This window comes from Oncorhynchus kisutch, linkage group LG11 (assembly GCF_002021735.2).
Source record: "Oncorhynchus kisutch isolate 150728-3 linkage group LG11, Okis_V2, whole genome shotgun sequence".
NCBI classification, from domain to species: domain Eukaryota; kingdom Metazoa; phylum Chordata; class Actinopteri; order Salmoniformes; family Salmonidae; genus Oncorhynchus; species Oncorhynchus kisutch.
The window spans coordinates 62125822-62153439 of record NC_034184.2 but is presented as its reverse complement, the minus strand read 5'-3'; the positions used below and the strand labels follow the sequence as shown (position 1 = coordinate 62153439).

Below are 27618 nucleotides of genomic sequence, written 5' to 3'. Positions count from 1 at the left end.
AGATTAATATAATTAATACAGAAATACAAATATCCATCCCAAACAACGGACATTTAACCAAATACTATCGTATTTACTGTGTCAGGTGTTTCACATATCCTTGGTGTCTCTATTGAATGTTAAGTTCTGAACAGAACTGATAAGCTGCTCGGTGGTTCTTGAGCTATTCATCAGAGCAGATCATTGAGCAAAGTGCTTACACTCTGGACTGAAATCACCGTACAGAGCCAGGCGGAGTCCCAAATGGCATCCCATTCCCTACATAGTGTGCTACTTTTGACGTCAAAAGTAGTGCACGATGTAGGGAATAGGGTGCCATTTGAGACGTAGCCCCGGAGTGTTTCTTTGTCATACGTTGATAGGTGGACGGTGTGGTACCCGTGGAAACGGCTGGTTTTGGCATACCATTCAACTGTTATTTCATGATTGCACATGTTCTCACAAAAAGGTAGGCAACTATTTTAGAAATCTTTTAGAAGACACACTTGTCCTGGTTAGAAGTTCCATCTGTGTGGGCCAGATCCCTGCTAGTGCCTGGTGAGAAACTAAAACCTGAAAGAAGACGGACCTCCTCCATCACAGACAGCAGCACAAGCAGCCCATTCACTCCAGGGCCTCTCAGCCTGAACAGGGGGATGAAGAAGAGGAGAAGAAGAGGGAGGCGAGCCACAGCGTGGTAGAACCCGACAATGGGGTAAGGACGTCATTGAATGGTAACCACAGATTTGCCCCAGATAGAATCTACCCACATTCGTATAACCTTATAGTTACAGATATCATTTGAATCCTAAAACCCTCTGTCCATTTTGGTCCCCTTCAAGTTCTGTTAGTCCGCTTCGAGTTCTATCACGCTGGTGGTCCAAAGGAGAGTTGTGGTGAGCATTTCCCTGGCGATTGGCTTGGATTAATCATGGATTTTTGTGGGCTGTTTTTCAGTTCCCCTCTGAGAGCCAGCGGGTGGGTGAATGGGTGAGTGAGTGGGGGAACGAGAGAGAGAGAGGGGGAGGAGTGGATGGATGGAGAGAGAGAGTAAGTACAGACCTCTTCCTCCTCAATTCGAGCAGGCTCAATCAGCAGATTATTGACTTGATCAAATGACACCCCCTGTTAGGACAGGAACCAGCGAGAGGCATGCGGATTAGTGAGGCCAAAATAACTAAATATGCACACAAGCATACTCCAACCAAAACAAAATCGGATAAATCAAAAACAGAACGCACACACACACACGCATACAAACACGTCAAAGAACAGTAACACACACAAACACACACTCAGCCACAGGGATAAACCCAAAAAAGGTCATATCCACTATCGTGTAGTGGTTGAACTAGGGACTACATTTGATATGGCCAATTTCATCGCCAGTTGAGGTCATTTGAACAGTGGCAACATCGGTCACACACATCACTCACTCCCCAGCCACCAGAAGCGGAAGCAGGCAGGGGTGGAAACTCGAGACCCAGGATGAGGTGAGTTACAGGCCACACGGGGAGGGCAGCTTGTGTTCAGAAAGAGAAGCGGGGGAAAGAAAGCAGTGGCTCCCAGCTCAAAGTTCCCTCCAGCCTATAGACAGACACCACAGGAAACCCTGTTCCCCTTTAAAGTCATTTCATTTATACACGTTCTACTGTGCAGCAGTCGTTTTTCAGATTGATTACAAACATGATTGACAAGTACTATTTAAAAAAACACAAAAAAAACAGGAATCAGATCATTATATCCAAACACGGCAAAGGAAAGGCTTTGCATGTACTCCAAGTGTTGTGTTCGCAGAGCTAAAAAAGGTGACAGCCTCACACAAAATAAATTGTGAAATGCCATTGGTGTGTTTCCCTTCAATGTCAAATCTGCAGCAAAATGGTGAGCGATTGATCCATGCTGTAAGTGTACATTTAGCAAAAAGCGGTTTGTCTGGGTCTCAACATTTCCACCTCGGCCAAGAGAAATTCTGGATGGTCGGTAGGCAAATCAGGCACCGCACACAGACATACACACCTCCATCATTCAATGCACATTAGTTAGCAGCGCTAGTGGTGATTACGATTAATAATCCATTTGAATACAATAAGTCTTCCCGAGTCATACACTTCAAGGGCCCCATCCACACAAACAAATGTAGGACAGCAGGTAAGGGAAAGTTCATTAACCAATTAAAAACACAACAGCAGACAGCAAATGATACGGAGAGAAGCATAGTACTGAGGTGGGCAGACAGAGACATGGTGAAGGAGGCCAGCAGGAGGCCAGCAGGAGGCCAGCATAGGAGTCTAGTGCACAGCTGACGGGGTTGGGGATTCATCATCTTCACTTTTTACTAAGCAGATTTGATGGGTATTATTGATAAGTAGTCCTTGAGATGCTCAGAGGAGCCACAAGAGGGAGCTCCACTCTGGAGCAGTCCGGGTAGTGTGTGGATAAAATAATGTGTGTTTGTCCAAAATGGCACCCTATTCCCTATATAGTATAGTGTACTACTTTTGACCAGGGATTAAGGAGACATTTGGTAGCCTTTGACTAAAGGAGTGAAACGTGTCCATGTCCGAAGCGTTTAAACAACTGCCACCTGATTTGGTGCGAGCTGGTTGTCCGTTCGTAAAAAAACGTTGGTGTGTCTGACGACATTTACAAACGTTTATCAAATGCTGTTAATGAGAAAGTCCACTCGTTAGTTATGTCTTTTACCAAGTTACCGCCGTCTGTGAACGTAAGAACAGAACCTGCTTGTGTGGGACACAGAGAGCAACGTAAAAGCACTAGTGCAAAAGCCATAAGACAGCTCCCGGCAAACATCCCCGGCAAACATCCCCGACTCCATTGGTTTGTTTTTCCTATGCACAGCAACACGGCATGCAATGTCATCTCCTATATCCGATCCAGTGCCAGCAGTCCAGACCGAATGCAGGTGGCATGGTGACAGATCGACGGGGAGCTTCTATGCACTTGCGTGTCTAGGGGGGTGCATAGAGGCGAGCTGCAGGCCAGTAACACATCACCGTGAAGAGAGAAGGTGTGCAAGAGCTTCATTAAACTGTCAGCTTCACGGGGAAAAATGCAAAAGGAAAAACTAGTCCCGTGGTTGTCCTGGCTAATTTGAAATTGGGATACATGGTTAGGGCGTGGAGTGTCGCGTGACCAGCTGACCCCTGTTACTCTAGTCAAGTTATCAGAAAAAAACATGAAGCCCTGAACACGATAGCTGCATGATATGATAGTATGTACATTTCAGTTTTGTACAACTAGGCTTTATAGACTATGTTCATATTGTAAACATGTGTTCTCCCTCCCTCCCCCCCCACCCCAGCCCACCACGAGCCCAGGTTACCTTGACCGGCTGCAGGGAGGAGTTGGCATGAAGCAGACTCCTATCCTCCAGCTCTGGCTCTTCTATCCTGTTGTGGCGCTGTGGAGTTACCATACACTCCTCCCCTTCCTCCCCTTCCTCCTCTTCCTCCTCTTCCTCCTCCTCCTCTTCTTCCTCCTCCTCAGGGGCAGTGTGGTGCGAGGCTGGGTGTTGGGCCAGGTGAGCGTCGGGGCTGAAGCCCTGCAGTAACGCGGCCACCGCCTCGGGTTTTGGCAGCTTGGTGATCTTGAAGTGCTTCTTGTAGTGCGGCGTGTCCTTCCTGATCAGACGCTGCTTCTCCGTAGGGAACTGGGGCCTCTGTTGTTCCTCTTCGTAGCCGTGTGGGACCCCATCCTCACCCTCCTCATCGTCGTCCCCACCCCGGTACATGGGCTCCTCTGCAAAGTGCACCGTGGGCTGGTGGGAGAGGGGATGGTGTGAGTGAAGGAAGGAAGAGCAGGAGGGAAGGGATTGTATTGAAGACGAGGACATCTCTCAAGTTACTGTTATGCATGATTCATTCATTGACCTGACCAAGAGAAAGTGTATAAACCAGGGTACATAGTTTTTCCTGGCTGTCATAGTAGTGAAACTCACCTCTATGTACTCCACCTCCATCTCATCTAGCGCCTCCACCTCCTGGGGCCCACGCCCACCCACCAGGTCTGTGGTCATCAGGCCCCGCCTCTCTTCGTGGGAGTTGGCCGAGGCCGTACTGTTGGACGCCGCAGAGTCGTGGCTCTGATTGGACAGATCACTCAGCCGCTTCTCCTGCAACCACCAATCACACGGGCGGAATGGGAAAAACAGAATCCTGGATTGGTGACCAACAGGTAACACTCCGATGCTGTCAGAAAGTTACACAATGACCCATGACGCTGACCAGAAAGAACCCACTTATTACTTGGGACATGCTTTACTTTGTGTACGTGCGTGTCCCAAATGGACCCTGGTCAAAAGAAGTGCACTATAAAATGGGCAATAGGGTGACATTTAGGACGTAGCCTTTTATTTATATTTGTGCTCGTGGACCTCAAGTACAGTGCCATGTAGGATGTCCTGTGGCGTGTTGGTGACGTGTTGTACCTCAGCACCAGGGGACTCAGTCTCTCCATCCGCTCTGGAAGTGTAGGCCTCGTTCCTCCTCTCCTCAATCCCTTTCTTCATCACCTTCAGCTCACTGTGGTGTGGTGTCGCCCGCCGCTGGAGACCCTGCACACACGCACCAGTAAACTCCCCAGACTGACAGTCCGTCGACAGACCGCCAATTACAGACAGTCCTCCTCAGGCAAACAGTAAATCAAGACCCAAGGACAAAGTAGGACCGACTTGTGACGCTGCCGAAGCAACGACCGATTGTCTGACTGGACGCCCTCTCCGTCATGTTACTTTCACCTGATGCCCTGTCAGATCAGAGGTCACAGTGGGAAAGGAATGGACAAGGAAGCGAAGTTGAGAGCCAGCCATCGAGTGCTTCACTGTAGAACGTGTTGGCTCGCGCAGTGCAGGAGTCACGCGAACAAAGCTCGTTATCAGCGACCGGGGTTCAATCCACACGTCTACGTGTACTACTAGTGTCATAATTTGTCTCTCTGCATTGTTGGGAAGGGCCCAATAGGTAAGCATGTCATTGTTCGTCTACACGCTTGTGAAGCATGTGACAAATACAGCTGTATTTTGACTCGTCTTACCCTGCGCTCCGCGGCCGCCTCGTCATCCTCCGCCTCCTGCTTGGTGGTCTCCTCCTGGAACTGGATGACAGACACGCGGTTCAGGTTGCTGTCTGTCCAGCTGTCGTCCACACTGTTCTGGAGCAGGTTCTCTGTAGGGAGAGACCGGATCCAAGAGAGGGACTGGGTTACAAATCAAGTCGGGCCTTCCAACAACGAACAAGATAAAAAAAATAGTTTTGATGGTACATGGGATGAATGGATGTTAGGAGAAGTGATGGTAACTAAATCTGGGTTGAGCGCGACAGGAGAGCGAGGAGGACTCTGGGTTATAAACACAGGCTACGCTTCCAATGGTTAACAATAGATGACAGCAGGATAGATGAGCATCGTCACTGGACACAAACGGTCATCGTTATGGATTTAACGGGCGTTACTGGCCTGCTACGTTAGACGTGTAACTGTGACCAAGCGCCAGACGCTCCTATTCACCTCAATAAGACCTTGGCGTAAGCGGCACGGGTCCCGGACTGGGTTTTTATTTTCAAGATCTCGACGCACGGCTCACACCCGAGAACAATTGATCAAGTGGCTTTTGCGCTCTGCACACGCTTCCAGCGTAGCAGGTGAAACGCCTACCGTGCAGCCCTTATGTGAGAGGGAGTGAAGGAAAGAGGATATGCAGAGAGAGAGTGAAGAAAGAGGTAAAGAAAGTCTGTAAATAGTGAAAAACCTAGGGACAAAGCTGAGAACAGAGGCAAGTGAGAGAGGAGGAAAGAAGGTCATGATGAAGATGACGGTGGTGTAAGGCTAACTCACCCAGGCTAGAGGAAGGCTGCTGGGGTAGCAGGTAGCAGGTGAGCACCTTCTCCCCGGTGCTCTCCTCATCCTCCGTCTGGAACTTGAGCATGGGCTGGGACTGGTTCTCTGCCAGCCACATGGCCTTCAGGTTGAGGTTGGCCAGGGCAAACGGGAGGTTCTGTAACCTGGGCACACCCACACAACAGCGTCAACAACAATAACATATGGAAAGTACTGTTCTGATTTCTAAGAATACATCCGGTGTGGCTCAGGTGGTAGAATATTGCGCTGGCAACGTCAGGACCGTGGGTTCAGTTCCTGCTGAGGCCACTCGTATGAAAATGTACGCACGCCCTGCTGTAACTCGCTTTGGAAACGGCGTCTGCTAAACGGCAGATTTGACATTACTATTCAGCTGTAAGGCCAAGCGATCAATAAGGGTCAAGCGAAGGAGTGGCGATGCTAGCACCAACGCCACGGAGTAGCGGGGTTACCTGTTCCCTGCCACGTCTAGCACGTGGAGCTCGGTGGCGTCGGCCAGCTGGGCAGGCAGCTTGGCCACACGGTTGTCCCTGAGGGAGAGCACGTTGAGGCTGGCGCAGCCGCCCAGCTCATCGGGCACGCCGCCCAGCCGGTTGCGGTCCGCATTCAGATTGGTCAGCTTCTTCAGCTTGCCCAGCGAGCGAGGCAGAGTCTACAGAATTAAACATTTACACATTTCATGAATATTAAAAAGAACGTATCTCAAGGGGGTTGGTGAAAGTCAATGAACTGTACATTTGTTCTGAACCAAAATAAACTTGGTTAGAAACGCAGTGGTTCTGTACCTGTAAGAGGTTCTCGGTCAGCACGAGTTCCGTCAGGTTCTCACACTCCCCTATGGAGTCGCTCAGGTGGGTCAGTCGGTTCTGGTCCACTTTCAAGATGGACAGCTGCTTCAGAGAGCCTGGAAAAACAGAGTCAGCCGGGTCATATTCATCGCAGCAAAACGTTTTGTAACGGAAAATGAAAACGTGTTTATTGGACAAGTTCAGGACCCCTTTGAAGTCAGTTATTGTCTGTCTGGTTCATAAGCTTTCATGTCAGTTAACTAGTACTATTTCCCCAATAGGGGGCAGTGTGGTTCTTCACGAGTCAAGTGCATTTACCTTCAATTGCATTCAGGCAATGATAACATCCATGGGTCTACTTATTGGTAAAAAAGCAGACACCTTGGCAAAGTACTTTTAAAAAAAAGTTCTGTTTGACAATGAAGCTACTGTGTAAACCAGTTGAGGTGAATAAGGCACTGTACAAAAGGGACAGAATGTCATCTGTTCATCTTTTCTCCCTCCCTCCTTGCATCCCTCTCACCAATGCTGTCAGGGACCACCTCCAGGAGGTTTTGTGTGAGCAGCAGGTCAGTGAGGGCCAGCAGGCCGCTCAGCTCCGAGGGCAACTCCTCCAGGCGGTTCTCTGACATGTCTAGACACACCAGCCTCCGCAGGTTCCCCAGCTCCTACACACACACACACACAGCAATGTAGTTTTTAGTGTGAACACTCACTCAAATGTATGCAATGGGTTTCATACTGAGCAACGTTCTGAGTCTAAGCGAATAAGATGGGCATAGATGAGCCAGGACCATACTCACTGGTGGCAATGAGGAGAGCTGGTTACGGTCCAACCACAGCTCCCGTAGCTTAGGGAGAGCACCAAGTGTGTCTGGCTGTTAGAGATAGAGAGAGGGGAAAGAGAGAGGAAAGAGAGAGAGAAGGTAAACAGAGGGCATGACATATGTCATCTTAAATATGCATCATTTGGGAAGAGAAGACGGTGGCTACATAACCACACATCATACGCCCCAAAATACTCCCATTCCACTCTGGGGTCCCCAAATGGCTGCGGAAGGGGGCAAGATTCAACTGAAAAAACGAACTATATATGCACACCCACACACTGTTCCTGTTGGCTATGCCCATACACCAAACAGATCAAAGCATGTTGCTATCCAAAACAAGATGGGTCCTGTTCAACTTCAATTTGAGGAGAAAAAAAAATCTTTCTATATCCCTGCAGGGCAATTCACTTTGAGCTCCAAAAAAAAGGCATTGGGAATCAATCCCAGAGAACACAAAACCTGTAGAAATGACCCCAGACTGTATTTGAGTGATACATTACATTAAATGACTTAGCATCCCTGTCAGGGCTGAGCAGTGTACAGTATGACAGGCAGGGTTGTCAGGCGGGTAAGCATGACGTCAGGTTGTTTGCTCAGCCTACGCCCTTGTCAGCTCAACAGGCACTGTTTACCCTGTCCCAATGAGAAGGCTAGCCAGGCAGGCGTTCCCATGCTCAAACAAACAGGACTCAAGGGTACAACTACGGATGTGTCCCAAAGGGCACCCTATTCTCTTCATAGTGCATGAGGGCCCATAGCGCGATATATATAGTACTACTACTTTTACCAGAGCCCTCATGCACTAGGAAGAGAATAGGGTGCCATTTGGGACACATCTGTAGTTGTACCCTTGAGTCCTGTTTGTTTGAGCATGGGAATATATATATATATATATATGGAATAGGGTGTCATTTGGAGCTTGTTCTTACCAACACTTCCAGTTCATTGCTGCCCAGGTCCAGCTGTTCCAGTTTCACCAGAAAAGAGAGCGACCTGGATAAGAGGAACAATCGATCATAGAAACCCTGAAGTAAATGGGGACTACTGCATAGACACAGTCTTGTTGAAACACACTCAGTTTTAGAACAGATTTGTAATCTATACAGAAACACATCAAGACGACGTCTGGACTGTTACAGTCAGAACCAGATAGGCTAAATGGATAACCGTCACGCCCCAATCTCTCACACAGTCACGACAAGCTTGTCATTCAGCCAGTCTGTCCCTATGACAACAACTGCATCGAAAGAGAAGAGAGCTACTACTGCGGTTAACTAGTGAACAGATACACTAGTGATGATTGAGGACTCCATTGTGCTTCAAATCACTAGTCATATCATCAAGGACTCCTTTTTAGGAAACAACCACCTTTGCTAGCATGAAGGGAGGCTGGGAACTATGCCAGGCTAAAGAGGGCACTTACGTGGGCAGGGACTTGAGCAGGTTCTCCCTGAGCTCCAGCGTCACCAGGTTGGCCAGGCTGCAGGAGAGAGGGAGGAGAAGAGGTTAGTCAGATGGGGTGTCTGCTGGTCCTGGTTAACTTGGCATGGCGATGGGCCTCATCCATCTGGTCACTCAGAGCAGTCAGTCTGTCTGTCTGAGAGCCCACTGTGTCATGTAATTAGGCCTGTACCAATGTCTGTCATTTTACAGAGCGAGGAGTTCAAATGTTTAGAGCAAGAAGGAAACCCGTGTCGGAGTTCAAATATCCATTCATGCAAGGTGGTTGGTCTGCATATTTCGTTGGTGTGTGTACTTACTTTCCTATGTCGTTGGGCAGTGTCTGCAGTGACACGTCGTTGAGGGCCAGGTGGGCGAGCCCTCGCAGCTGAGTGAAACCATCAGGCAACCTAGTGATGAGAGGACAGAAGACAGGAAAACAGATGGAAAGGGAGAAGGAGTGAGCATGAGAGGGCGGAGAGCGAGCGTGCCGGGGGAGGGAGGGGTCGAGCGAGCGAGCGTGCCGGGGGAGGGAGGGGTCGAGCGAGCGAGCGTGCGGGAGGGGTCGAGCGAGCGTGCGTGCGGGAGGGGTCGAGCGAGCGTGCGGGAGGGAGGGGTCGAGCGAGCGTGCGGGGGGGAGGGAGGGGTCGAGCGAGCGTGCGTGCGGGGGGGGGGAGGGAGGGAGGGGTCGAGCGAGCGTGCGTGCGGGGGGAGGGAGGGAGGGGTCGAGCGAGCGTGCGTGCGTGCGGGGGGGGGGGGGGGAGGGAGGGGTCGAGCGAGCGTGCGGAGCGTGCAGAGGGGGGAGCGAGCGTGCGGGGGGGGGGGAGCGAGGGGGGGAGCGAGCGTGCGGAGGGGGGGAGCGAGCGAGCGGAGGGGGGGGAGCGAGCGAGCGGAGGGGGGGGAGCGAGCGAGCGGAGGGGGGGGAGCGAGCGAGCGGAGGGGGGGGAGCGAGCGAGCGGAGAGGGGGAGCGAGTGAGCGGAGAGGGGGAGCGAGCGAGCGAAACGAGAACACGAGAGAAAGTAGGTAGTTTCTCAATGGCCCTTCAACATCAGCCCTTGAAGCAGTTGGAATAGCTTCCTCCCCTGCTTATGGGTATGTCCCAAATGGCACATTATTCCCTTTACTGTGCACTATTTTTGATCAGGGCCTGTAGTGCACTATATAGGGAATAGGGTGCCATTTGGGACGGACACACATTATGTGGCCAGATCCATCTGACAAAGCACTCACCATCACCACTGCTGCCAACAGTTAGTTTCCTATTCTATAGGAGGAAGCTGCAGCAGAGAGAGGGTTTGCCTTGGTCGAGCATTCCACTTCTGTAATACCATGCTAGTTTCTGGGTCAGTGAACAGCGTACTGTTGCCTCACAAAGCCTCGTTCTCCTCCAGGCGTTTTGCTCATGTACCGTTTCGCTCATGTACATAATCTAGTACTGAGAAAGGGCCTTCTCTGAGCCTTTGACACATCTGGGCGACAACTTGAGATATAAATATATAGCAACTTGTTAAAATATTTCTTTGTCCATTTCATTGTTTGGAGTTGTTTATCTTCAAGGCCATTACGGAAATAATCACAATATGGCACAAGTATGACAATGAACTAGTGAAGTGCACCCCCCCACGTATCTCAAATGATAACTTAGTATGGCCCAGACATGTCCTCAAAGGAAACAGGAAAGACCGAGAGAGAGAGAGAGAGAGAGAGAGAGAGAGAGGTGGCCCTAGACTGATCCACTAACCTGGAGAGGGGGTTTCCACTGAAGTCTGCAATCTCCAACGCCTTGCAGAACTTAATGCTCTCGGGGATCTCAGGAATGTCTGCGGAGAGAGCGAGTTGGTGGGTGGGGGGGGGGGGGCACACTCAGCACCATAGACAGACAGCGGGGTCACATTCTACTTAGACCACCATTTCAGGTTCCCCTCCCTTGTAATCACTAGCAGATGGGCTGGTGATGAGGGGAGAGGGGGACAAAGAACAGGGATGGATGGGGCAGAAAAGAGGATGAAGAGAAAACCCCTTCACCTGTTCTCATTGACAAGACTATGATAATCAACATATTGTTCTTACTGTACATGAGACATTCAAGTAACAGTCAGTGTCAATGTCATCAGCCTGATAGGTACCATTTAAAATCGCTTGACGTGCGCACACACACTCACTCTCTCTCTTTGGGGGACTACATTAAGGTTGGTCTGTATCTGAACCTTAGATGTATGTATACTGCCAGAACTTGGCCCTAACCTACACAAGATATGAAATCCATGCTAGGTTTAGGAGGCTGGTCCGACACATGGAGACTGGTTAGTGTGTTACTCTCCTGGGCAATAGAACCAAGGCAGCAGTAGCTGAGCACAGATGGACTAAGTCGTTAGGCCACATCTCCCACAGCTCTTGGCTCGGCTGGCAGCCCGATGCAGTCGGTCTGTGGCAGCAGGACAGATGTCTCATATAAACACTCCCCACTATGTGATATTTACAGCAAGGACAGAGGGCAGCGACTACTAGGACTAAATAAAGCAGGAATCATTTGAGATCGGTTTGACATGTACGATCGAGGGCGGGATTGACTTGAGCGCCTGGCATTGGTTTCTAGGGGGTATATGTAGAGTTTAGATCCCAGATCACTTTTCCTTACATGCCCTTCTGTGTCCGTGTTTAACTACCAGGCCTGGCAAGGCCAGGAGTGAGTTGGGCCATGGGTGAGTTGAATGTGTTGTTTTCAGCTTGTTGGTACTGTACTGTCTGCCACAGAATACGTTTCTATTGGTCTATAAGGCGATTGCCTGCTTGCTCGTATTTTGTGAAGCTTGTCTGGTCTTACTTTCTTGCTGGTTCTCTGAAAGTGGTGTTTGCAGCATGCTTGCCAAAGAAGCATTTGTTATTTATTAGTTGGTCGTTAAAATAATTGTCTGTTCATTGTGGTAATTTGCATGCATAGTTGCAATATGCTGGTATTGAACCTGGTTTTGACCCCAGCAGAGGGGGCCACCGACAAAGTGTGTGTGTGTGTGTGTGTGTGTGTGTGTGTGTGTGTGTGTGTGTGTGTGTGTGTGTGTGTGTCCTAACCGTTTCTGGAGATGTCAAGCTCCACCAGCTGCATGAAGTTGGCCACCTCAGGAGGGAGCCTCTGGATCTCATTGTCACTCAGGCCCAGCTTCCGCAGGTTCAGAAGTCTAAAGAAAGGCTGAACAGACACAGGGAATTACTGGGTTAGGACAACAAAAAGCTTGGACAAAAAGATAGTGTTTTGCAAAACACGTCAGCTTTTGTTAAATAAGAGCACCAACGCATTGAAAAATGCCATCAACGTTTTCTTTTTGGAAAAGGACCCGGGTCAGACGATGACCCCTTTCCATCGAAGCCTTCAAGTCACTAACCTATCTAAACTCCCACTGGGTTAAGACACTCTCAAACTGCAGCATGTATGCTAAACCCAAACAGTCAACTCAACATTTGTCAATGCGATCAAAGAGTTGGCAGGGGCACCTAAATGCAGAGGGTTGAGCTCAATCGACTGTATATCGTGCTGTTCACCAGAAGTTAGATTGTGGAACTTTTGATGCAGTGCACAAGTTATCAGCATTTCTCCCAGCTCAATTCTCTCCACTCCATCAACCCCTCAAACCACACTCTGTAGACTGTCAAACCGCAGGTTGCAAACACGTGATCAGAAACATACCACGACACAAGTCCTTGTATTTTTACCAGAATGGGCCTAGCCTACAGCTTTCTTTGAACCGATTCCATCGGCATGTCCTTAAACCCCTCCTCGCGTCACTATGGCAATGGCGGACAAATAACAGTGGCTTTGGATAGGAGAGCTCTGCTCAGGCCCGGGCTGCGTTGCCAAGTATTTTCACAAGAGGCTGGTTGTTGAAAGGGTAGGGGACGGCATTCAGAACATTCCTCCAGCAGGCAGGCAGCACCGGGTGGCTGGGCGGGCAGGCGGTGTGTCCTCTGCTACACGGCCTGGCAGGCAGACATAGGGAACAGGTCCCAAACTATGCAGCCATTAAATACTCAATCATCCCCGTGAGTCTGCAGCCACAGAGGGCCAGTGTCTGATAGGGCAATGAGGGCATCATAGCAATCATTCAATGTGAAGGAACTCAGACATCCATGATTCTGAATCAGAATACCATTCCAAGTCATCAGGAGACATGGAGCCTGAACCAAAAATCGACTTTGATACACTCAACTTAAATGTGACATATTGGATTTCCTTGAGTGAAAGGCATCGGTTTGTGTGTTTGACATGATTAACGTGAAAATCTTGGAAATTGCTAACTGGTTCCCACCAATCAAGGTGTTTCACAATTCCACTGCAAAACTCCTGTCTCTAGGGGAAGTTGCATAAACGTTCTTAGGCATATCGATTGAGTGAATCGAGGGCTCCCTTTGTGCTTCGTGTTGTTGAGTTTCTGGCCGACAGGCAACAATGGAGTAGACACACAATATCTGCATCTCAAATGGCATGCTATTCCCTACATATTGGACTACTTCATAGGGCTCTGGTCGAAAGTAGTCCACTATGTAGGGAATAGGGTGCCATTTGGGATGCAAACAATATGACATGCTAGAAAACAGCTCTACAATTAAACTGCCAGAGGGAAGAATACTTCCTGTTCTCTTAGTTAGAATATATTGTATTTGGTTGGTACCGGGTGGTGAGCTGCACTCTCTCACCAAGGAGTGTGTGCACGTGATGGCGTGTGTGTGCGCGCACGAGAGAGTGAGTAAGAGTGAGTGTGTGCATGCGTGTGGCAGGGCCAGGTCTGGCAGCTGGCAGGGAGAGCTGTTGTGGGCAGCGTACAGTGGCTCTGGCAGGTGAAAGGCATCAGGTGACCGGAAGAGGAAATAAGAGCTGGGGGACCATGTGAACTGCAGCTCGGGCCCAGATGGAAGACAGACCCAGAGAGAGCAATCACCCGCCCCTAGCATAACAGTTTACTCTAGAGCCATGGGAGAGCATGCCCCCCCCCCCACCCCCTCCCTTCGTATTCTGCCAACCAACAGACAGACATTCAACAGGAGTCAACTAAGTTCATGGACACAGAGACAGACACATTTGTTCATCAGTTCCCATATCAACCACATAAGTCAGGACAACAGGAGACACCAAAACAGTTGAGGGAAAGACTCCTCCATGCGAGACCATACCAATGTAGATTAAAGCTTCTTGATACGTTCCATACCTCCCTCCCCTTCCCCTCTCGGAGTCTGCAGTCCAAATGGACCCTATTCCTATGGGCCTAGGTCAAAAGTAGTGCACTACAAAAAGGAACTAAGGTGCTATTTGGGACACAGAAAGTCTCTCCAGAACCCAGTCAGTGAGGGGCAGGCTGGCCTGCCGTAATGCAATCAGTCCCGAGAACGGGCGATTATGCCCCACTGACAAAGACGGCCATTCAGCCCGCTGCAGTGGCCAGCCAACACAGCCGCATCACGGTCATACAGTCTCCTCTCTGGTGCTTCTACATAAAACGCCCATTCCCAAGTCAAGTCGGAGAATAAAAATATATATTTTTTCTCCAAAACAACAACTTGAGGGAGTGTACATACGCAGCTATTCTGTGTTGAGCGGTTAACTAATAAATAGGTACTGCTAGAGTTATTAATGTAACTTCAGTGGTTGTACAAACGTTGGGCTATATGTTTTGATTTTTAATACAAGGCTGCATGATGAGACTAATGATGATTTGAAAAAAGTTGCTTGAAAAGGCATGAGCTCTGCTTAGTTTTTTTGCGCAGCCTGTAAAAAATGTATCAGTCTCTCATTCACAATTTGACAAGCACTTGATAATGCCTCGAATTTCTCGCCGGCATTCTCTTTGTGGCGGTAATGCACCCTAAAAAAAAATCCAGGCCTTTTGCGGCTTGGAGTGCTGCATTGTGCCCTTCACCCTGGGTGTGATGCGCAATTCGAAGTGTCTCGCATGGCTCAATCACGTGATTGGAAACTTTCTCACAGGCTACAAGTAAAGACAGACATCAGTAGATTGATATAGCCTAGTGCTCATGCTGTTTGTTAGGCCTAATCATCTTTTTGGCTGACAAAATGTGGACTGTTCTGCCAAGATCTTCAATATGCACCTCAGGAACTGGATATGGACGCGCGCAGTTGCGTTCCCGATGTCGGTCTTAACTTGTAGGCTCCTACACCTCTTGTAAAGCGGATTCAAATGTGCTTCATTTGTAGAAGTTATTTGTCCACTCTAGTTGTGATACAAACCTTATTAAAACATATAGGCCTACGGACTAGGCTACATGAGGTGTGCGACTATGATTCTAACAAGTTCCAAAAAAAAAAAAGGCATTGTTTCTTATGCTGGCCATCATTCACAAGTGATAAAATACATGTCATCTGTGCACTTCAATAGTGAATGGAGGACGCTTTTCCACATGGTTTATTGTCATGCCAGCCAGGTACGCTATACTCCTGTTGTAAATATAAGCAATGTGCTTAATATTAGTAAAGTTGAGAAATAAATACAATATAAAATAGGCCTAGCCTATAGAAAGCTGATGGGATCCTCTTTTTAAGTAAAGGCCATCACTCTGTTTTCTCACGCAATTGCATAGCCTGTAGAAATGTTGCGCAACATGAGCTCATGGGCTCTCATGAAATGTTTGATTAGATTTTCAATCACATTTGCATTGATGTCAGAGTGATTAGAGGGACAATGAAAGTGCTGTGTACCAGGCAGTTAGCAAGTTTGGTAGGATACTAATGACCATCAGCAGTATCAGAGCAGCCTAATTAGCGTGAACAAACAGTCATTTGAGTACCTTCATAACTAGTGACCGCCGGTGTGGCGGTAATACGGTCCCCACAACAGCCCTAGATTAGTCTCAACGTTAGTCCAATGAAAAAGCTCTCAAACATTGGATGAATGATGAGACTGATGTTGAAATGCCACTGACTGTACCATGCCAACCATGTTACTAGATTACTGCAGGTTGTAGCCTGACTTCAACTCATTGTGGAGTCAGTCAGTGAGACCTGGCCACCCATGAGGACGATGACAGAGAATTGCTTGGATGATGTATACGAGAGCACCCCACAGGAGCAGTGTGTGTGTGAGTAGTGACAAGTAGCACTGGGCGCTGGGAGGGTCCCATCTGCAACTCCCCAAAAACACAGCTGAAGCCTGTCTTGGCTTATCTACACCCCTCTCAGGGTTAAGGTGTGAGAGTGAGAGAGAGTCTCCTTTCTCTCAGATGGTGTTATTCCTTGAAGGCAGCCATAAAACAGCAGATTTCATTTGAACTTGTGGAGCGTACTTCGCCAGGGTTGACATAACTTTCCGAGCTGCGTGAGCAATTATTCACCTGCCAGTATACACACAGCTTGTACGGTTTACAGAGGCTTATTAAGGGCGGTTAGGTTAGATCGTCGCTACTGTAGGTGAGGAAGGAGAACGGTTCATGTGCATATCTGCGTGTTTATGTGTACGAGCGTCGGTTCATGGTTGGTTTTAGTGGTGTGTGTGTGTGCTGGAATAGAGCAGTAAATCCACGGGGAGAAATGAGCGCGTGTGTGTTTGTGTGTGTCCTGAGACCGCAAGGCCCATAACCTACAGTGCAGCGGACGTGTGTGTGTACACACACATACTGCCATTATATATATGTGTATGTTGATGATCACGGTCATTTCCAAGCACAAGTTAGCGGTGAGGTTACTTGGGAGCCCATAAGAAGAAAGCCCACACATGGAATGTATTCATTAGTGCTCACCGTAGCAATGTTTTGCAACAGAAACAGGAGTTTCTTATTGGACAAATTCAGGTAGACCCTCCCCGTTGTGGTCAGTTTGCTTCCTAGTGAATACACCCCAGACACAAGGGGTATACCCCAGACTTTGCTTTACACAGCCCTGACCAAAAGTGAACCACAACTAACAGAGGGAAGAGAGGGGGACAGGGACATACAGTAAGAGGGTTATGTGTGTTGAGTAAAGGTGCGTTGCTGAGCTGAAGCTCCATGGGACAGACAGAGGCTTCAGTGTTCTAGTCAAGTGACTTCATTTAGCCTCAAGCTGCTCTCCAATCAAACTATCACACACACACACACACACACACACAATGTTCAAAAGGCTAATGAAAAGCCCAGACAGGGCTGCTGTTCTGTAGTATCCTGTTGTTGCCCTAGAGTTATGAATCTGGAGAAACCCTAAGTCACTGTTGAGGCCAGACAAGCAATGAACATAATTTTGAGTGGAAAAACCAGAGAGATTGATAGGTTAATCTCTTTGGCAGAAACACTGACCAAATCAGTGGGGCACAGTTCAAGCAGAGTTTCTTCAACATGGGCTGAGATAGCCTTTCTGGCCTGAATTAACTAAGCGCTCAACCATCTGATCAATGGGACTACTGTACACACATTTCCAAGCTGGCTACGGGGAGGAAGGAGGAAGTGGAATTACATAGCATTGATATTATCACTCTCAATCCCTCCCCCCCTCTTAATTTTCCCCTCCGTTTCTCAACCTCTTCTTTTTTCATCAGGGAGTGGTACGGTTAGGCCTCAACACATCTGCCACGCTGATCCTCAATACCGGGGCCCCTCAGAGGTGCGTGCTTAGTCCCTCCTGTACTTCCTGTTCACCCATGACTGTGTGGCCAAGTACGACTCCAACACCATCATTAAGTTTGCAGACGACAACGGTGGTAGGCCTGATCACCGACAAAGACGAGACAGCCTACAGGGAGGAGGTCAGAGAACAGGCAGTGTGGTGCCAGGACAACAACCTCTCCCTCAACATGATCAAGACAAAAGGAACTGATCATGGTCTACAGGAAAAGGAGGACCGAACAGGCGCCAATTAATGTCGACGGGGCTGAAGTGGAGCAGGTCGAGAGTTTCAAGTGCCTTGGTGTCCACATCACTCAACTATCATGATCCAAACACACCAAGACAGTTGTGAAGAGGGCACGACAACACATTTTCCCCCTCAGGAGACTGAAAAGATTTGGCATGGGTCATCAGATTCTCAAAAGGTTCTACAGCTGCACCATCGAGAGCATCCTGACTGGTTGCATCACTGCCTGGTATGGCAACTGCTCGGCATCTGACCGTAAGGCACTACAGAGGGTGGTGCATACAGCCCAGTACATCACTGGGACCAAGATACCTAACATCCAGGACCTATATACTAGGCGGTGTCAGAGGAAGTCCCAAAACAATTGTCCTAGACTCTAGTCACCCAAGTCATAGACTGTTCTCTCTGCTACCGCATGGCAAGCGGTACCGGAGCACCAAGACCAAAAGGCTCTTTAACAACTTCTACCCCCAAGCCATAAGACTGCTGAACAATTGATCAAATTGCCAACCAGAATATCTACATTGGTCACCCCCTTTGCTTTCACACTGCTGCTGCACACTGTTTATCATCTATGCATAGTCACGCTACAAATTACAGACTAACTTGTACCCCCACACATTGCCCCGGTTGTATCCCCTGTATATAGCCTCGTTATTATGTCATTTTCTTGTGTTACTATTATATTTTAAAAATATTTTTTTTAAACTTCAGTCCATTTGTTAACTATTTCTTGAACTGCAATGTTTGTTAAGGGCTTGTAAGTAAGCATTTCACGGTAAAACCTGTTGTATTCAGCGCATGTGACAAATACAATTTGATATGAGTGGAAGCCACATTGGGCGGTGCGGTCTATTGTAGTCATTCTCCTCCGTCTCCTAGTTAATCCAGTGCCAAACACTACTCCACCACTCTTACTAATCACATCCTAGCTCTACACACACAGCTGGGGGTGAGGGGCTGAAAAGGGGGGAAGGGGACTGGAGGGAGAGAGAGTCATGGGGAACAAATGCTTTTGTGATGGCCTCCTCTTTCAGGACCCCGGCTGGAGAGAAGAGCAGCTCTGGAAGGATTTGGTTGAGGGAGTAACTTGGCCAGTCACTTGAATAGGAGGCCTCATGTCATGACAACACTCATATTATTCTATACATAGCACCAGTGCAGTCTGTTGCGGTATAAACACTACTGTACTGCTGGTTTCCTTCCAGTACTACTAGAATGGTGATAACTGGGGAAAGAGACGTAGAGAAACAAACCGGTTGAGGTTCCTTCTGATACTGGCATGTGAAAGCATGTGTGCATCCCAAATGGCATATCCAAATCCCTACATAGTGAACTACGTTTGAAAAGTATTGCACTACAAAGGGAAAAGGATACCATTTGGGACACAGATCTTGTGTCCCAGCTCTCCTGTCCAATCTCTCAATCATGCGTTTGACTTCAATTAAGTCGATTAATGTAATCCATAATGTAATATAGGGTGTCCAGTAGGGGTGTAAAGGTTCACCAAACCTACGGTTTGATACGTGTTGAGGTTTTGGGGTCCCACTTTTGAGGGAAAAAGAAATGTCAAGTTTTTTGGCAAAAGATGCAAAAAACTTTAAAAAAGCACCCTATCAGTGGACGAAGTCCAGCTTCTGTGACAGCATTCACAATGTTCTTGGCGTTGTCTATTGTGACAGGGATGGTTGTGTTGTAGAGGTCTTCACAGGTCCAAATATTTGTGAGGGAAGCAGCAGAAAAGTTCATTTGTAAGCTACTTTATTAACCAGAGCTGATAAAGCGAGAGACGCTCTAGCAGGCGTAGGAGGGGCCATGCGGTATGTGTACTGTGAGCGAGTCACACGGAGCAGGGAGAGAGACAGCAACCAACCATACCAAGCCAACTCACGCTAGTATACTAACTTCTAGTTCGTCATAGCTAGGTTATTTAATGTGATTATATAGTACCCGTCTTGACTGCATCAAACCGAGAGAAGCTAGTTAGCTAGCTAAGCTAACTAGGCTAATTGAGGCGGCATGTGCTTTCTTATCCTACAGTTACAACACCTCCATTCAGATTATTAAGTAGCTGTAGGCTCTTGGTCGTTGTAGCATATCATTTTCATTTAACTTTTAATTCCAATATTTTAATTCCATCTCCCATTAATTAGATAATCTTGCTTTGCCACACACGTAGGCTATGACTGTAGTGTCGCGTTGATGACTTGTGACTGGCCGACAACAACAAGCTACACGTGCCACTCTTCATAGGCTACTCTCGTTGAGCAGTGGCGACGTGATTGTTTACGTTTTTATCCACAACCCTACTGTCAGAGAGCCTAATCCACTGTGAACCCAAAATGTTGCCAAACTGGAGATTTAAATGGAGGATCCTCCAATTCTGGTTTATCAACCCCACCACTCGTCGTCGTACAGAACTAGTTCCAGGCTGCACCTCACAAAAGGATAGTTTGAAATGCCCCAGTTATGATTAGAATTTTGTTTACAACGTGCACCTAGGCGCTAGTAGTTTTAACGCAATAGCCTACAATGTTTTTCAGCTCAGATTTATATGCGGCAATGGCATACAACTCAGGATAGGCTATATAGGCCTAGTGTTTTTACTTTTTTATGGATTCATTCGGGTTCACAGTGCGGACCAAAACAGAGGTCCCTGTTCGTGTACAGTTAACACCCCTAATGTCTACCCAACTCTGCTCATCACAAGTGTGTTAACTTCCTTTCGGTTATAAAATGACATTTTCCAAGACAAATATGATTCTTCGTGTTCTGAATTGTTCGGTGGCTTCTTCCTCCAACACATTCATTAGCATTATGTCCAAAAAGTAGGATTTTGTAAGCGAATACATCCGATAATAAGCACCAAGCTCTTGATGGAGCGGTGCTGCTTTCTCACAGCGACTTGAGGATTTCACGTCGGTGGTCGTCTGCAACGTGGTTTCCTCGGGTGGTAAAAAGCTAAATTAGCGTGACACGAGCTGAATTAAATGTAAAAATATTACGTCTCAAAATCAGACTCAAGAATAAAGAGTTCAACGGTGAGCCTGTCAGTTAGCCTTAATTCTTGCACAGCATCCAACCTAGCTGACAAAGCTATTGTCCTCATTTTTGACCACTATTTCCTTTGGCCTCCATTGGACTGTCACCCTAATTTTGGCCATCCTACACGGGTGAAGACTTTTGAACAGATTATGATAGAGATAGGAGGTTGGGACCAGCTACACAATTGACTTTTTACCCATTGGTCAAAAGAAGCATTTTGATTGGACACCCTATATCAGGGATGGGCATAGGCCTCCCTTTTGTAGGCCCGTGGACCAATTTCACAACTTATTTTTGGAACTCAGTCGGGGCCTCAACTTATAGTTGAGTTAGAATAATAGAATACACAAGGTACAATTTAAAAATTTGGTTGTGCAGTTACTCAATTAGCCCATGTCAGCTACATTTTTTTTAGATTGTAAGTTAGTAAAGCATGGTTGAATTACCAACCGGGGTGGGGCCCATAGATCATCAGTTAATATATTAAAAACTGCAAACATTTGCCTCCACCCTATGGCAAAATGTGTAGAATTGCATGAAATTAACTTTAAAACTAATTTCGCTCTCATCAGGGAGGCCGCTAAGATGTATGTGGGTACGCAGACCAACAAGCCACTACAGGCCCTCATGAGTTCAGTTTTTTTTGTGGCCCCCACCCCCATCTCCCTGCCGTGTATAATAAAATAGTTATTTCCAAGCCCTGCCTGTAGCGTGCCGGTGGAGTACCGGTGAGTTAAATAGTTCCACTGTTGTGCTGTTACAACAGGGTCGTCGTGTGCCCCTCCCCTCTCGCACCACAGGGACTGAAAACCAAAAGCCCCAGCTCAACACATGAATGAAGCCCCTACCCCATCCACCACCCCTCTCCACCTCGCTCTCCTTTCCCTCCATTTTACTTGGCATGGGAACAAAGGGTGAGCGGCCGAGCGGCCAGCCCCATACAAAGCTGTCCGTCACAGGTCGGCCGACTCGTCTCCCCTCCCACTGGCTAAGATGGGGGTTTCCACCATTATTCAGAGAGGGGGGAAAGAATGGTCTGGAAATGGAGGGTTTGGGGGTTTGGGGGGGGGGGGACTTGAAAGACAGCAATGAAGACAAAAAGCAGGAATGACTCAAAAGGAGAGGGATAGACAGGAGAAGGAAGGGGGGGGGAGTGGGAGAGAGCAGAGAGGGAGACATTTAAATGGTGGATTATTAATGAGGAAGAGAAGATAAACAACGGCATTCCCACAGGAGAGTCATTTTACAAGTTTTTAATGTCACATGCACGTTGAGATGCCTTTCTCGTGAGTTTTCAACACTGACCACAACACATACCGAGACACTTTATGGACGCGTGCCCCAGTGACACGTCTGTGCTCCGTGGAGGTGCTTACCCCTCTTAGTCTGTGCTTAACGGTTCAGCCCGGGGCGAAAGCCCTCGTCTGTTGACAGTGTTGAGTGGTTCAGTCTGGCATGCTAGTGACCTCACCTCTATTACCCTAACCGTTCCACTTCCTCAAACCCCAATCTCCCACACACCCCGTGTGTCACTAAAGAGTGCAGGTGGAAACATCTCTATATCTCACACACAATCTACTGTGCACATGGGTCCATAAACAAACCGGTAATGGCCTGTTCTATGCATTTACTTTAAAAAGAACATATATAATCACATTAGCCATGTCACACATCATGCCCCTCTACTCTGCACACAATTGTGTGTACAGTTTGTGTTGGTGTGTACGGTCACTGTGTGTGGCTTCCAGTACAGCATATGTAAGTAGTCAGTAGTCAACAAACTCCTAACTCCTCCTAAACACTTCCAGTTCACCTGCAGTGGTTAGCTATCTGGGTCACACAGAGCTGCCTGCCTGGGTGTGGTTAGGGTGGCCCGACAGGCTGTGACTGCCCTCTGGCTAGCACCTGTCCCGTAAGTCACTTTGCTAAGTCACCCAGTCACAAATCAACACAACCCAGAGAAGAGTACAGCAGTCAGCAGCACTTTGTGAGTGCAGGGGACAGACACACTACAGATAGCAGAGAAAAGGGGAACACCCCCGTTTCAATCCGTGCCGGTAAACTTGAGATTGTTCTGTATAGATGTTCTGTTTAGATGCATGGTTTAAGACAGAACATGACAGGTCAGCTAAACTGAAGCATATTTCAGCCCAAACTACAGTGGATATCTAGGCTGAGGGTGGGCAGTGTTAAGGTCCTTGGACTGGCCTGGGCAAAGCTGACAGAGCAAACCTGACTGTAATGCTCACTGTGCTGTGCTATTCTAGGGAGCCATCACACTGGATAGGTGCTGAGCCCTATTCATTAACGCACACCGTAGCAAAAAGTTTAGCAACCTAAACGAAAACAAGCGTTTCTTATTGGACACGTTCAGGTTGTCCACTTCGGTTTTTGTTTGTCTGTTCCTAGTGAAAAGGACCCTGGTCTCTGCCCTCTCCTGATACAGCATAAAAAGACTACATGAACTAGCCTTTGTGGCATCCCCAAATGGCAATAGCTCCTTTTTAAGCGCACTACATTTGACTATGGCATCACGCGCCATTTGGGACACGGTATATTAGTGATTGATTAAGACACAATGATCTAAAGCAATGAGATGGGCCTTGATTTTTGGTCAGGGGTCGTCACCGCTGGTCAGATGGTGTTGTTTTCAAAAGGGGCTCTATGATGAGCCTATTGTGTTACTCGCTCGCTGAGCCGGAGATGCTATGGTGATCAGCTCAGAGATCGGACCAGCCAATCCCGGCTGCTGTAGCCTAATGTGTTTCCCAAGCCGCACACTATTCAGTGCACTATTTTGGAGCAGGGTCCACAGGGCTCTGGTCAAAAGTAGTGCACTATATAGGGAATAGCGTACCATATGGGACGCCTCCTAGGTTTCCCCTGCTAGGCCTCATGCAGGCCACAGGCCCTCAGAATGGAACGGCATGTTTTGTCCCTCTCCGTACGCATGTGTGTTGATCTTTAATAAAACAACCAGGCTTTGCAGGGCAGTGTCCTCTCCTGTACTGCTGCCAACAGACCCCAGCTGACAGAACCCCATGCCTCACTGTGTTCCCCTCTCTACCCAGAGGATCAGGTTACACATACACACAAAATGCTATTTATACAAAAGACCGATAAGCGCAGGCACTCACACAGCCACATTCCACTGACAATAGTTTATACACTACCGCAGACACACACACTAATATGCTTTGTACATAAATAAATACATATCCTGTGTAAGCACACACACTTAACAGGCTCCCAACACACACTCTGGAGATTGCCGCACTAACGTGCCGTCCATCTTTCCCCCTTTAGTGATGAGTCAGGAGTGGAGGAGCGCAGGGCAGGCCTATGCGGTGGGGCTGCCTCCAGGTCCCGTTTGTCTGACACGCACGGATGTTAGGAGTGGCTGTGCGAGGAAACAAGACGCTCTGGTCTCGGGCTCCTCAGGAAGAGCACACTGCTATTCAGGAACCAGGTTCAGACTGGAGGAACAACACTCAGGCTGCGTCTCTAATGGCACCCCATTTGCTACTAGTGCACTACTTTTGAACAGGGCCCAATAACGCTCTGATCAAAAGTTGTGCACTATATAGGGAATAGGACGCAGCCTTAAGAGTACAGCACAGAGAGGAAATGCTTCACATTACCCTCAGAGTACAGTAATAGTATACTGCCTGGTCTAGAGACTCAAAGACGAGTATATGACAGTTTTGTGAACCAAACCTAAATCAGGTTAGCCGCGCATCATAAAGCCTAAGAGCAACTCTTCCCCCCCTTTGCTAGCAGCTAGTCTGTGAATATTACTGAATAATGTAAACCAAATGTCTAAAACTCCCCTTTTCATATGCAATCTTGTTTAAAATGTCTGTGTAGGTCAACCCAGGATGTCTAAGGCAGTTAAGGAACCAATTGCTACAATAATTCACGTAGCCTGCCCTATAGTGGTTTTAGCAGCTAGTAACTGCCAGCTACTAAGTAAACGACAAGTATGGTTAAAAATGCTTATGGTGGGGAGAGTAGACGGACTCCTTCCAGAAAGACCGTCAATCAACCAGGCTGAGCGGGGACGGGTGGAGAAAACATGGGGTGCTGCATCCCAGTCACAGAACCCCTCCCCTCCACGGCCAAACCCAGTGAGTCGCTCCATTACGCCACATCGCTGAGGCCTGAGTGCACTCACTCTGCCTTTATTACCTTTGAGTCCCAGTTGGCACCCTATCACCTAGGCCCCCTCAAACTCAACTCTGGACCTCGCAGCCAGTTCCACTGTGTTTTTTCATTATTCCCCTCTAATCAGGGACTGATTTAGTCCCAGGGGCACCAGGTGGGTGCAATTAAATATCAGCTAGAACAGAAAACCAGTAGGCTCCAGACCTTTTAGGGTAAGAGCGGAATAACCCTGCACTATTATAGTGCACTTCTGTTAAATATCGCAATATTATTTTGGACTACGGGTAGGGGTTTGAAGTAATTTCACTATTGAAATACTACCATGAATTTGTCAGATATTCAAAATGCAAAGTATTTTTTGAAACGGAGAACAGCTGCGCAAGGGAGAGGTTGGCGTTCTATTGCTGCAGCTGTGGAGGTGCTGGTGGGACGGGAGCGAGCAGACAGATGGAGCAGGCGGTATGTGGCAAAAAATAAATTTCTTTCCATAGGGCCGTGGGGTGAGACAAGGATGCAGCTTAAGCCCCACCCTCTCCAACATGCATACATCTCAACATACTGGCAAGAGAACAGTCCGCAGCACCCGGCCTCACCCTACTAGAATCTCAAGTCAAATGCCTAATGTTTGCTGATGATCTGGTGCTTCTGTCACCAACCAAGAAGGGCCTACAGCAGCACCTAGACCTTCTGCACAGATTCAGCCAGACCTGGACCCTGACAGTAAATCTCAGTAAGACAAAAATAATGGTGTTCCAAAAACGGTCCAGTCGCCAGAAACCACAAATTCCATCTAGACACCACTGCCATAGAGCACACAAAAAAATATATATATATATATATATATATATATATATATATACATACATACCTCGGCCAAAACATCAGCGCCACAGGTAACTTCAAAGCTGTGAAATCTGTAAAATTCGACATACTAATTAGGATCTGGCTAAAAATATTTCAGTTACATAACCCATTGCCCTTTATGGTTGTGAGGTCTGTGGTCTGCTCACCAACCAAGAATACACAAAATGGGACAAACACCAAATTGAGACTCTGCATGTAGAATTCTGCAAAAATATCCTCAAATAATGCATGCAGAGCAGAATTAGGCAGATAACCGCTAATTATCAAAATCCAGAAAAAGAGCTGTTAAATTCAACAACTTAAAAGGAAGCAATTCTCAAACCTTCCATAATAAAACCATCACCTACAGAGAGATGAACATGGAGAAGAGTCCCCTAAGCAAGCTGGTCCTGGGGCTCTGTTAGAAAACAGAAACAGAGCCCCAAGACGGCAACACAATTAGAATCAACCAATTCATGAGAAAACAAAAGGATAATTACTTGACACATTGATAAGAATTTACAAAAACAATGGCAATTCCATGCCCCACTTTTGACCAGAGCTCTATGGACCCTAGTCAGCAGTAGTGCACTAAAAGGGGGGAATAAATTATTATATTTTTTAAATTGGGTGCCATGTAGGCCCTTATCACACACTGACGTCACAGCAACCACGCGTCTCCTTCCACAAACACACACAACTTCTAACTACATCTAAAACCAGTCAACCTCACAGTACACTTACAGCAGTGGCTGGAGGTTTCCTCAAGTCTTATCTCACAGTGTTTAGACAGATAAAATACCACAAGGTCTTTAAAATAAAAAAAACTCCCAATTTGCTAAATGGGAGGCACAAGCATATCAGACCAGGAGAGAGTGAACTTGCGGTGTGCGTAGAATTGCTAACCATGAGAAGTTCACATTAAGGTAGGTATTTGAAGCTGTAAATGCATGCAGATTATTACCCCGGTATAGAACAAACATGTTTAGTATCCTGTCCCATTCCAGCCTCTTGCTCAGCACTATATGCGGTAGAGAAAGAGGGAGACCTTCCGCTGTGATGGAAACTGAGCTGCATTTATATATCCTCTGGGCCCCTTTGACCCGTCATGTGATCAAGACTAAAGCCGATGAAGTCGTCACAAAGCCTGGGAGGCCTGCCTGTGATGTCATAGTCATGGAGAAGAAAGTAAAGGACAGAGTCAGGACTAGCCTGTAGTAGAGGTCGACCAATTATGATTTTTCAATGCCGATTGAAAAATCGGACCAAAAAAAGCCGATACCGATTAATCGGCCGATTTTTACAAATGTATTTGTAATAATGACAATTACATCAATACTGAATGAACACTTATTTTAACTTAATATAATACATCAATAAAATCAATTTAGCCTCAATTAAATAATGAAACATTTTGATTTAAATAACGCAGAAACAAAGTGTTGGAGAAGAAAGTAAAAGTGCAATATGTGCCATGTAAGAAAGCTAACGTTTAAGTTCCTTGCTCAGAACATGAGAACATATGAAAGCTGGTGGTTCCTTTTAACATGAGTCTTCAATATTCCCAGGTAAGAAGTTTTAGGTTGTAGTTATAGGACTATTTCTCTCTATACCATTTGTATTTCATTAACCTTTGACTATTGGATGTTCTTATAGGCACTTTACTATTGCCAGTGTGACAGTATAGCTTCAGTCACTCTCCTCGCTCCTACCTGGGCTCGAACCAGGAACACATCGACAACAGCCACCCTCGAAGCAGCATTACCCATGCAGAGCAAGGAGAACAACCACTCCAAGTCTCAGAGCGAGTGACGCTCGAAACGCTAT

General features: G+C 47.5%; 1 protein-coding gene across 23 annotated transcripts in view; it reads right to left on the bottom strand.

Annotated features, from left to right (window-relative positions):
- LOC109900186 (protein scribble homolog) overlaps nt 1-27618 on the bottom strand; it is a 99967-nt gene that overhangs the window by 26585 nt on the left and 45764 nt on the right. For 21 of the 23 annotated variants that reach the window (XM_031836045.1, XM_031836049.1, XM_031836051.1 and 18 more), the window contains exons 2-16: nt 11985-12102; nt 10657-10735; nt 9235-9324; nt 8898-8954; nt 8404-8467; nt 7448-7522; nt 7168-7312; nt 6642-6760; nt 6309-6508; nt 5833-5999; nt 5035-5165; nt 4430-4555; nt 3941-4114; nt 3326-3760; nt 1042-1104 (exon numbers count right to left, since the gene is read on the bottom strand). In XM_031836045.1, the coding sequence (XP_031691905.1) occupies nt 1042-1104; nt 3326-3760; nt 3941-4114; nt 4430-4555; nt 5035-5165; nt 5833-5999; nt 6309-6508; nt 6642-6760; nt 7168-7312; nt 7448-7522; nt 8404-8467; nt 8898-8954; nt 9235-9324; nt 10657-10735; nt 11985-12102 (2043 nt within the window). The remainder of the gene's footprint in view (nt 1-1041; nt 1105-3325; nt 3761-3940; nt 4115-4429; nt 4556-5034; nt 5166-5832; nt 6000-6308; nt 6509-6641; nt 6761-7167; nt 7313-7447; nt 7523-8403; nt 8468-8897; nt 8955-9234; nt 9325-10656; nt 10736-11984; nt 12103-27618) is intronic. The other 2 variants (XM_031836048.1, XM_031836067.1) reach the window with 1 other exon arrangement.